Genomic DNA, 12,588 nt, shown 5'->3' on the forward strand with positions numbered 1-12,588 from the left:
AATTACGGGACAAATTCACATACACACAGTCATAATTACGAGGTAGGAATTAAGAATAATATGTCTAACAACAGTTGAGAGGAGTATTAAATACATGACAGAGTTTTTCAATATTGCATCTTGTCACAATTCTGCATTTTTTCACTTTTGGCCAATCAGAGGCCCCCATTGGCAGGTGGGGGGCCCTAGACTGCAGCCATATCTAGCCTGTGGGGACCCTAGGCTGCAGCTATATCTAGCCTGTGGGGGCCCCTGGCAGGTGGGGGCCCCTAGGCTGCAGCCATATCTAGCCTGTGCATTCATCTGGCCCTGCGTATGACTCATTAGCTTATGAATCCCATGAGAGCATGAGAGCTAGGTAAGACATGATAAGGAGGTCGTGGCTCAGCATTAGCTTCTATTAATCAAAACCTGCTCTTCCACAATTTGGTTACTCTGCGTTCATTACACTTCACCGCACCGGGGCAGATGAGCTCATGGGGGCACAGGAAGGACATCACCTATAGACTGGGAGGCTGCAGTAGCAGTAGCAGTAGCAGGATCCACAACCTTCTCCCACATTAACAATTATTGATCTATCTTCACTTACTGGAAGGCCCACCGTAACATTTGTAAAGTAAGTACTGCGTTTCTTACAACGGAGCCAGTGAGTGAACGACTGAACTGAACGAAATCAATTTGAATTTTGGATTGGATTATGGATATGGATATGAATATGGGTGCACAGGCAGGACATCACTTTCTGTTAGGCAGCATTAGCAGCAGTAGCATTCTTCCTACTTTTATACTACACGTAAAGTAGGTTATCCAGGAGTGTATCCTGTGAGAGTGTATCTCTTATGAGAATAAGAGTGTATTAATTATAGTAGTGGGAGCATAAGCCACAACCTTCCCCAACACCCACACACCCATACCCACACACAGTCACAGCTCTCAACCTTCACTGGAAGATGTAAGATTCATGAAATTACATTTCGTTACACTGTTACACCAGAGGTGATGACCTCATAGGAGCAAATGCAGGACATCACCTCTGGGCCGTCCTGTGAGGCCGCAGCATTAGTGCATTAGTATGTACGGTAGTAGGAGCAGAATCCCACAACCTCCCCCCACATTACAACACAACACAACACAGCCACACATCTAAACCTCTTGATCTCCACGTACTGGAAGGCCTACCGTGAAATTCCCTCTCATGTGACTCTCACCTCGCTAACACACGGCCCTGTGTGCAAGCACACCGCCAGGAATCAGGTTGATGAAAGGAAAGAGGGAAAGAGGTGTTGTGTGGTGGCGGGGGAGGAGAATATGAAGAAGGGGGACGAGAAGTTCACGTCTTTCAGTTTAGGTGGTGGATATAAACGCATACAACCACTACACGTGGTGGGTGAATGGTTTCAGTTTACGTGGTGGATATCAACGTATGTGTCCTCTACATGTGGTGGGTGAAGGGTTTGGTGGTTGTAGGTCTGAGCTCTGCATGTAAACATGGCTGCCTTATTGCACAGTGGAGGATATGTGGTGGGTATAAATGTATGATATGTGGTGGGTATAAATGTATGATATGTGGTGGGTATAAATGTATGATATGTGGTGGGTATAAATGTATGATATGTGGTGGGTATAAATGTATGATATGTGGTGGGTATAAATGTATGATATGTGGTGGGTATAAATGTATGCCCCTCAGAAAGTGGGAATGGGGTGCTGTGGTGTGGAGTCTGGGCCCTGGATGTAAACATGAACACTATTACACCAAGCAGGATATAAATGTACATGACTACACTATTACCCCAGGTTGGATACGTGGTGGAGGGATATAAACGTATGAACCCATACACAGTGGGAATGGGGTGGTAATGCTAGTTCCTTATTCCACAGAGGAGAAACCCAGCTCCTGAGTAGTATAACCCAGCTCCTGAGTAGTATAACCCAGCTCCTGAGGAGTATAACCCAGCTCCTGAGGAGTATAACCCAGCTCCTGAGTAGTATAACCCAGCTCCTGAGGAGTATAACCTAGCTCCTGAGGAGTATAACCCAGCTCCTGAGGAGTATAACCCAGCTCCTGAGGAGTATAACCCAGCTGATGAACCCAGCTCCTGAGGAGGAGGAGAAACCAGGAGGACAAACCAGGAGGAGAAACCCAGCTCTTGAGGAGGAGAATAACCCAGCTCCTGAGGAGAATAAGCCCAGCTCCTGAGGTCAGTCAGGGGGGACTGAGGACTGAGGAGCCGCTAAGCAGGTGAGAGGGCTGTGTGTATACGTACACTAATAAAATAAAACCTATAATGGGCTGCGACTGGCTCAGAGCGAGCCAAAGCCAAGTCATAGAGTACGTTAGCATTGCTAGTTCCTATACAGCTGCAAGGTGAACTCAACACAGGGGTCAATCAGGCTCTCTTGCTCATAACCCGGTACGGGGAAGGAACGTCAAATCCATTCTGGTTTAATAAGTTGTTTTCGCAACCCTTCAAATAATTGCTTCAGGGCTTCATCAGCTTGTAAAAAGGGTGAATGGCTCTTCAGAGTTCACTAAGTACATTTGGAGGATGTACTTTTAGAGCTTGTTCTCTCTTCTCTCTACATCTGTCTGAATGAGAGGCAAGTCTGCTTCCAATCTGTGGCCTGACAGAAGAGCAAACTACACTGTAAAGCAGTGTTTCTAAGCAAGGCACCCTTTCAATTCATGAAAAATTTCAAGGCACCCCAAACCAACAAGCCGTAACATGGCATCACATCCGATACCACACAAGCTTAGAAAAGTAACACATCATAGGATATCAGGAGTGAATGGACCATAGGACTGTAGCACACAGGACCATAGGACTGTAGCAACAGGACCATAGGACTGTAGCATCAGGACCATAGGACTGTAGCATCAGGAGTGAATGGACCATAGCACTGTAGTATCAGTGGGGCTTTCTCTATTGTAGCAATTATTATCAGTGAAAAGACAGACTGGCAGAAAGATGAATGAATTGATCAGACTTGTTTTTGCAGGACCCAAATTACATAAAATACACAACGGAAACACGGCTCCACAACGGCCACTGGAAAGTAGAGTAGGGCAAAAACAAACATTCAGAGCAGGCCTGATATAAGAGACGAAGATGGAAGAATTTGAAGAATAACATTGAATTACCGTTCATCACATTAGGCCCAAAATTCAGGCGAGACTGAACTGAGCAAACACAATTTATATCGGATTGCAATCAGATCATATCAGCGATCGGTACATTTTTTAAATGGTCTGTCCACTTTGCTCTGGACAGCATCACATGCTTTCAGAGGGCCATAAACAGCAGTAGAAAAAAGTGGAGCAAAAAGCAGTAAATCCAGGGAAGCCCAGTGACCAGGGCTGCAGAGGGGAGGGGAGGGGTGTGGTGGGGTGGAGGTGTGGTGTGATGGAATAAAGAGAGGAAAGTACGGTACCTTCTTGTGTTCAAGTGTTGTGTTGAGATTGAGTCCTGGACCTTTGCCACAAATGGGCTTGTCAACAGGCTGTAAGAGAGAAGCATGTGTGCAGAGAGAGAAGAGAGCGTTCAGGAGGATGCTGAATACACATATTGAATCAGGAGTGGAATGCAGGAGTGGCGGAGGTGAGATTGGATTAGTGAAGTGAAGAAGAGAAGGGTGGAACCGGCACAAAGAAACATAGGAGAGAGGAGGGAAAGGACACTCTTATCAACACTATATTCACATGGAGGAGAAGGACACCACACCACCACCATCACAACCATCACCGCTGCCACCGAAACCACCGCCACCGCCAACGCCACCACGACACACCAACACCACCACCATCACCACCATCATCACAACCATCAGCACCGCCACCACGACACACCACCACCATCACCACCATCATCACAACCATCAGCACCGCCACCGCTACCATGACACACCACCACCACCACCATCATCATCAACACCACCACATGGACAAGAAGAAGGACACCCCACCATCAACCCCGCCACCACCACCACTGCCAAATGCTCTCATAAACACTACAGTATATTCACATGCTACTTTTGTGCACGCAAGCAAGACACACAAGAGCCTACAGTGTACAGTACAAGCGGGCACAGACGAACACAGAAATACACTTAAGAGTTAAAACACATGCAGATGCACCCAAAGTGCAGGCATACTCTTTGTGCATTCATTTTCGAAGGCATCAAACTGTACACAAATACATCAAATCCACTTAGGAGATATTCCTTTTGATGGCTCCTGCTGGCCAAGACCAGTGTGAATTCATGCTCAGTAGTGGCCTAATGAAATCACATGCTACCTTAAAACATCCTGATTAGCACGTGGAATAAAGCCTTTAGTGGACACCACCTATTTTCAGGTGCCGGGACAGAAAATAGCTTGTTTACTGTGTGACCTCTCAATAAGATAACCCGACGACCAAAACAGAGAAAATAGGCCTCTATACATGCTGACTGGGAAGGAAAAAAAATGGACCCTCCACCAAGCAGAGTTAGAAGATACCACATATGTTCCCAAGATGTAGCCTCTGGAAACCTTTGAAATCGTCAGAGTCCAATGCAACAGCTATATTCTTTAGGTATATGAAATATTCTCGCTTTTGAAAACAATCCTGATAGATTTAAATGGCATTTCCTAAGGTGGGCCTAAGATTGAATACTAATGTTTCTGGCCCATGTGGTCTGTTTACAGTGAATATGGAGGAGCGGAGCCATTTTTTTTCTTTTTCTTTTTTTACAGTCTCAGTCTCTCAGCAACAGAGGACATAGGTCACAGAGTGAGTTGTTTTTGTCCCCCCCATGACCACCCCCCCACCCCCCCACCTCAACCCCCACCCCCCCACCTCACCCCCCACCCCTTTTTCTTTGGGGCATTAGTTTCCTGTTAGTTTGCATTCCATTGCCACTCAACACGGCAGCCCCTGGACCCTTGCACATGTTATCACCGGTGAACACACACACACACACACACACACACACACACACACACACACACACACACACACACACACACACACACACACACACACACACACACACACACACACACACACACCAATACACACACACACACACACACATACACACCTCCACCACCACCACCGGTGCTCTCTTGACTGATAAGCTGTTGACACAGGTACAGTGCAAAGTCCAGACCTCCGAGGGTGTCAAAACCTGAGCTTGCCGAGTCGAGTCGAGGCCACACTTCCACGGAAACCCGCTCTGCTCTGCGCAGCGCCGGCACGTCGGGATATTATTCTAAGGTCAGTCTGACGTGTCCAATGCTCTTAAAAGATGCGGGACGCATTCCCAGAACCCTGCCCCAGGGGTGACAGGCAGGCAGCTCCTGCGATCCCTTTGCCAAATGTGATTTTGAGTTCCCTCAAAACACTGTGATGACTTTAGCAAATGACAAAACAGGGCAGCCAACAGCCAACCTCTAGTCGTTTTTAGGAAATAAAACATTTAAGCAAACCTACTCTGTGTCAATTCAACCTGACAAGGAACAAAAACATCACTATCTTTCAGCCAACCCAACTTGCACAAAAACATAATTTCATGCAGTATGTTCTCACTGGCTGCCGCATCAATCTTGTCATTCTCGTCTGTTTAGAGACTACTGAGGAATACCCAGATGGAAATAAGAATTATGAGTTGCATAAGAGGCAACACGTACGTAATCCAGCTCTAGTGTCAGCTTCAGGCCACAGCCTCTGCATGCTGTGTGTGCTATGACCTCAGTCCTCGATCACTCTATAGGTCTGTGATGACCTAACCTTCTAATAGCCAGGGCATGAAATAGAAATAGACTGCAGGATTTAAACTCAACCAGTCAACACTATACAGTACGTGAGACTTAATACGTGAACGGTTTATCTTCAGAAAGCTTCTGGTTTCTGGTGTGGGGGGTGCAGCGGACATTTGATGTATACACACGCATACATAAATGGATGGCTGGACAGATGGGTGAGGGTATAGAGGATTTGGAGAGGTATGAATGGATATATAAGGTTTATAATGGTGGGTAGACGACTTGGAGAGGTATGAGTGGATGTGTAGGGTTTATAATGGTGGGTAGACGACTTGGAGAGGTATGAGTGGATGTGTAGGGTTTATAATGGTGGGTAAAAGACTTGGAGAGGTATGAGTGGGTGTGTAGGGTTTATAATGGTGGATGTGTAGACTTAATAATGGTGGATGTGAAGAGTTTATAATGGTGGATGTATGTGGTTTATAATGGTGGATGGACATAGAAACATGATGTAGTATAGGGGGAAAAAAAGCTCAGAATAAAACTCACTGTGCTGGATCCGTCACCACTGGCAAAGCGATGTCTTCACTGACGAAGTCGATGTCGTCCACAAGGCTGTTTGTTCGCGTAATGTCTCCCGGGCCTCCATCCAGCTTTTTCTTCACTACAATTAATCAAAATTAATTCATTCAGTATGAGGTAAAATTATATAACACATTGCTTTAACACTATATATTAAATAAAGTATGTAAGAGTGAATGCAACTCAAAGGTGCGTTTCTCAAAAGCAAAGTTGCTAGCCAGTTAGCAACTTGGATAGTTGCCAATGGGAAATTGCATTGCAGGCAACAGCTAGCTGATAGCTAAGTAAATAATGTAGTTAGCAACTATGTTTTTGAGAAATGCACTCCAAAACAGTACAATGAGAAACTAGAAGAGCTGAAAAACAAGAGTGTGCTGATACCTGGTGAGGGAGGGCAGCCCAGTGTGAAAGAGGACCAGGAGTGGTGCGGAGGGTCTTCAAGCATGCAAGCAAACAACACATCATGTCAACACACCATGCAGGCATGCAATCAGGCAACACATGGGAACACACCATGCAGGCATGCAAGCAGGCAAACACCTCAACACACCATGCAGGCATGCAAGCAGGCAAACACACCATGCAGGCATGCAAGCAGGCAAACACGTCAACACACCATGCAGGCATGCAAGCAGGCAACACATCATGTCAACATACCATGCAAGCATGCAACACGTGCATGCAAGCAACACAGGAACACAGAACCGCAGACCCTACTGTATTGTTGCAGAATATATTGTCGCTACATAAATTACTTTACTGTATGAGGTTATTCCTACTAAACAGTGGTACAATTTGAAGATTTGAAGATTGAAGATTTGAAGATTGAAGGTTTGGTATGTGTATGAAAAGTGTTGCTCTGTGCCACATCTGCATCATTTCAGTACATGCACAGCACTCCATAATAAAGGGCTGTGGTTTGTCACAGAGACATACAGTACGTATGGGCAACACAATACATTGCTAGTTTGGGTCCACATTGAGAAAGGAGAACACAACACAACAGAACAAAGGGAAGAGAGAAGAAATGAAATTAACAAAAAGAGAAGAGAAGAGAAGAGAAGAGACGAGACGAGACGAGACGAGACGAGACGAGGCGAGACGAGACCAGACGAGACAAGACGAGAAGAGACCAGACCAGACCAGACGAGAAGACAAGACAAGACGAGACAAGACAAGACAAGACAGAGAAGAGAAGAGAAGAGAAGAGAAGAGAAGAGAAGAGAAGAGAAGAGAAGAGAAGAGAAGAGAGGAGAAGAGAAGAGAAGGAAAGATTAGAGCATAAGAGAGCAGAATAGAAGGCCACAGTGAGCTGTGTGGAGCGGTGACTTGTGAACAGCAGGCTGTCTTCCCCTGCAGGCCCGTCTCTCTCTCTCTCTCTCTCTCTCTCTCTCTCTCTCTCTCTCTTTCTCTCTCTCATTCATCAGAACCACACTGGGCTTATCCACTACACAAACAATGCTGCTTTATTAATATCATGCCTGTTTGTTCAAACACGTTTGCCATGGAGGGCCCCGGCAAATGAAAACATGCGGGGGCCAAAATGACAAGGGGAGGGGCCCTCCCGGAGTGCAGGCCAGGGTGTGTGTGTGTTTGTGTGTGTGTGTGCGTGTGCGTGTGCGTGTGCGTGTGCGTGCGTGTGTGTGTGTGTGTGTGTGTGTGTGTGAGCCAGGCCAGACAGATAAGCGATAAGGCCCTGGATAATGATTAAATGAAACAATGACGACAGTTTTATTTCTGAGCAGTGACACTCCACAATGTTCACATTTATTATCGCTCTGGTCCGAACCGGAACCGCACTTGCCTCAATCACCAGCTAGCCCTGCACCACCACCTCCTCCAACTCCTACTCCTTCTCCTCTTCCTCCTCCACCTCCTGCTCCATCTCCTCCTCCACCACCTAATCCTCCTCCTCCTCCTCCACCTCTACCTCCTTCAATCTCCACCTCCTCCTGCACCACCTTCTCCTCCTCCACCTCCTCCTCCTCTTCCTCCACCATCTCCTCCTCCTACACCTCCTCTTCCACCACCTTCTCCTCCTCCTCTACCTCCTCCTCCTCCTGCACCTCCTCCTCCTTTTACTCCATCTCCTCCTCCTCCTCCTCCTCCTCCTCCACCGCCATCTCCCTAACAGGGCCCTCCCCCATCTCCACCTCCCTCTCCCTAACAGGGCCCAGGGCACTCAACACAAATTAATTTGGCAAAGGAAGAGGAGGGGAGAAATCAAACAATAAACTGATGGAGCAGCCAGCCAGAAGGCCTGCACTGCTCTACTCTGCACTGATGGTAGCAGCCAGCCAGCTAACCAGCCCACCAGCCAAAAGGTCTCCTCTGCTGCCTGCACTGCACTGCACTGAACACCGCCCCAGAGGAGCGTGAGCACTGATGACAAGGTGGAGGCCCAGCTGAAAAACTGCCTTAGATCCTCTGGAGGCTGGAGGCTTGGGGATAGAGAGGAGGGGGTGTGGATAAACACTGGGTATCTGCTCACAACACCAGAGACACACGCAAGTGATGGATTTAAGAGTACATCTGGTGGTGCGATGACTAGAGAGGCTCTGTCTTGTCTTGTCTTGCCTTGTCTTGTCTGGCCTGTCGTCCTGGCTTAATTACTTTGTGTGGTCCTGAGGTTCAGGAGTAAACCAGGTTAAGTTAAGAGGTAAATCATAGAAGAGCCTGGAGTCCTCATTAATTATATGCCCCTGGGAACCTCTTGGCTACTGAATAGGCAACCAGCGTTTTTTTCACTTTGTGGTAGTGTTTTTTTCATACAACGGTGTGAATTACAGAGTATGAAATTTCCCATGTGGGATTGAGGATTTGTATTTATTTTTATTTTTTTACATCTGCCAAATGTCTGACCATAAGTTTGACCTATCTTCATCACACAGCCTTAATAATAATTCCTCAAGTAGCCGTGTTGCTGTTGACCTGAGCGTGTGGCTTCCTTCCGCTGGGGAGATGTGTGAGTTTACAAAATGTGTGTGTTTCACTTTACAAGGCTGTTCCCACAGCGGCCAAAACTAAAGGTCAGCATCACAACAAAGTCACGCAGATAACACTAAGAATGGGGGCCAAGGCTCTGCACTGGACACACACACACACACACACACACACACACACACACACACACACACACACACACACACACACACACACACACACACACACACACACACACACACACACACACACACACAGATAGAAAACAGCATCGCACTGCACAACAAAGACACAGACACAGTACCATAAGCCTCACCTGACACACACACACACACACACACACACAAAAAGATATAGAAAACAGCACCACACAGCACAACAAAGACACAGACACGGCACCATAAGCCTCACCTGACTGCTTGAAGATCCTGGTGATGCCTGTGAGAAGAGACATGGCATCTTTTTTACTATACACACACACACCCGTCTTTCATGGCTTCTTTTTTTTACTATACACACACCCATCTTTCATGGCATCTTTTAAACAGCTTTGCGAGGGGGAGACGCTGCAGAGGGCCAGATGCTGATCTGCAAGGCCAGCAAATCCCTGACGTGTGAATCCCACTCAGGAGACTTTATGGAGCATCATCTACAGTTGGTCTTCTTTAACGAGGTGGAGTTCTCATCTACAGTTGGTCTTCTTTAACGAGGTGGAGTTCTCATCTACAGTTGGTCTTCTTTAACGAGGTGGAGTTCTCACGGGCACATTATTGCGCCGCAGCTAAAGGCCTGAGTTTGTTTGAAATGTCCCCCTCCCAGTAAAACCGTTACTGATCTATAAATACTGCTTAAATACTCCCCATCAAACACTCACGCTACCCATTAGTAGAAACCAACACAGGGAATGTCCTAAAGTCTCCAAAGGGTTTTTTCACAGTTCAAAGGCAGACTGACATATGGTTTTGCTCATTATCTGACAAATACACTCCACCAATTAAGCACCAAACCAGATTCCATGTTTTATCTGTAGCTTCTCTGCTGGTAGTTCTTCTCCACTGGAAAGTCTTCTGCTTTGATGATAATGCCACCTGATAGCGAAGGTCATAAAGGGTCAAGATAAATGACTAGCGCAGGGGAAGATCTGGACCAGACTCCACTCCACTCTACTCAGCACAATCTGGACCAGACACACCATTTCACTCCACTCAGCACGACGGCCTCTTTCACATCCAACAAACTCATCCGTTAGTGCTATATTCTGGATTTGTGCCTGGAGGCATATGCAGCTTCATTCTCAAAAGCATCGCTCCACACAGAGCAACTCATCCGAAATGGAAAAAACACTATTTACATTATAATTAAGAAGGTTGGGATTTAAATGAAACATGACAAGCTTAAAAAATATATAATAAAAAAACAGGCGTACAGGATTCAGAGAAATTGATCCTGAACTTTTTCCTCATCTAATTGCAGAAGCAATCATGCATACCATGGGTTCATTTGAGTACCGTACATTTTCAGTGCTTGGCATCAAAAGTGATGCATGCGTACACACACAGTATATTTTTGAAATGGAACACTAGAGTCCTGTAAACGGTCATATTTATGTGAGTAAACATCCCTAAAGTTAGCTTCCAGAAATTTGTCTTTCCATTACCACAGCTTTCCAAAAATGATCTAGCCACCTCTCTCTTATGACTAAATCATGCACTCCAGCTGAAATGTGTTTCGAGAAGCAGTCGCTGAAGTGGCCTTAATGCAATCAGGAAGAAACTGACAGACGAAAACAGACCGAAGCTGTAGATGAGCTATACATCTGTGGAAAATACAAATATATAATATGTACGTACCGTACACACACTGTGGAAAATACAAATATACAATATGTGCGTACCGTACACACACATACACACTATAACGGCCTCCCGAGGGAGAGGCCACTCGCTGCGTATTTTTGTCATGCAAAATAAATCCCGTAGCTAACTGATGAGGCCTGCACAGCACCCAGGTAAACACGGCCAGTAATCGCCTGTGCGTGCTGCAGTAATGACTTCCATCTGGCCGTCTCTGAGTCCATGTGGTGTCCACCTTAAGGCTTGGAGGGGTACACATACAGTATATACATACATACAGTATTTCCTCGATTTGTAACCGGGCTCCTAATAGTAGCCGGCCTCGTTTTGTAACCGGGTGTTGTGAAAAATTGGAAAAATAGACACCGGCCCCGTTTAGTAGCCGGCCTCATTTAGTAACCGGTGCGTTTTGAAATGACGCATTTTGCACAACGTGTTAAAGTCCAAACAATTTCGGAACGTTTGTAGACGATGCCTAGGCCTACTTTAATAGCCTATTATAATTGTAACAGTTGGAATGCCTCCTCTCCAAGCGGCACAATCGAAACTTAAGGTGCTTGCTTATTTGCCTGGTATCCAACAAGACGAGCCATGTGACATTAAACATAGCGTCTTGCGAGGAATTGGACGAGTTGGCGTGTGTGTATGAGAGAGAGAGAGAGAGAGAGAGAGAGAGAGACGTGCTTCCCGAAAGCGCTTTGCAGAAAGGGCAAGGTGATGTCTCCAAATACTAGCCTACACAAAATACATCTTATCTTAGTAAAGTAGACATAAGTTAAATATTTTGCTTAATAGCAAAGCCGACTCAATTGGTTCATATTGCTCAGAATAGACCTGAAGTCCACGTTTCAATGGAGTTGCATGCGCGAGGTTGTTGCAACTGTTGCGAGTGCGCTAGATCACGCCGAACAGGTGCTTACGGGAGGCTCTTGGGCAAACAGTACAGTCACTGCATAGCCTACCCGCCAATGATGAAGCAGGTTTCTTTTTTTAATTTTAAAAAAAGAAAACAGCTTTCCCGGCGCACAGGGTGCAGACATTTTAAAAAGCAAACTGGTGCCATCTCTAACCGGCCAAGATGAAATCGCATGCACGCTTTGAGATTACATCGCATATGAGATGATTATGAGATGACATTGCATTTCCCACCACTATCACGAGACGTTGTCTTTGGAAGTTGACGGGCAGTGGGAGACACATCCACATTGCCCCGGTGAAGGAGAATGGCGATTTTTGCGCACATCATCAAACAGAATTGCATCACAAACTGCTGTTGCATCAAACTGCTCTGACATTCGTGAGCCCCGAAAGATGCGTATCTATTTGAAATTAAATAATCACAAGAGACTATATGGGGCTTGCCTGTCCAAAGAACAGAAGCGCTGGCATTGAAATAGCTTTGCGCCAAAGATATATAGCCTTTACGGCCGTGAATGATGTTCCCTCATGTCGAGCTGCGCTGAT

The 12,588-nt window shown here is 46.1% G+C and overlaps 1 protein-coding gene across 1 annotated transcript in view; it reads right to left on the reverse strand.

The window, feature by feature from the left end:
* Positions 1-12,588, reverse strand: part of kcnq1.2 (potassium voltage-gated channel, KQT-like subfamily, member 1.2) — a 298,745-nt gene that overhangs the window by 251,264 nt on the left and 34,893 nt on the right. Inside the window, exons 11-14 of the mRNA XM_063196671.1 lie at positions 9,683-9,709; positions 6,710-6,763; positions 6,296-6,410; positions 3,433-3,501 (exon numbers count right to left, since the gene is read on the reverse strand). Of these exons, the coding sequence (XP_063052741.1) occupies positions 3,433-3,501; positions 6,296-6,410; positions 6,710-6,763; positions 9,683-9,709 (265 nt within the window). The remainder of the gene's footprint in view (positions 1-3,432; positions 3,502-6,295; positions 6,411-6,709; positions 6,764-9,682; positions 9,710-12,588) is intronic.

This window comes from Engraulis encrasicolus, chromosome 4, assembly GCF_034702125.1.
Source record: "Engraulis encrasicolus isolate BLACKSEA-1 chromosome 4, IST_EnEncr_1.0, whole genome shotgun sequence".
Taxonomy (NCBI): domain Eukaryota; kingdom Metazoa; phylum Chordata; class Actinopteri; order Clupeiformes; family Engraulidae; genus Engraulis; species Engraulis encrasicolus.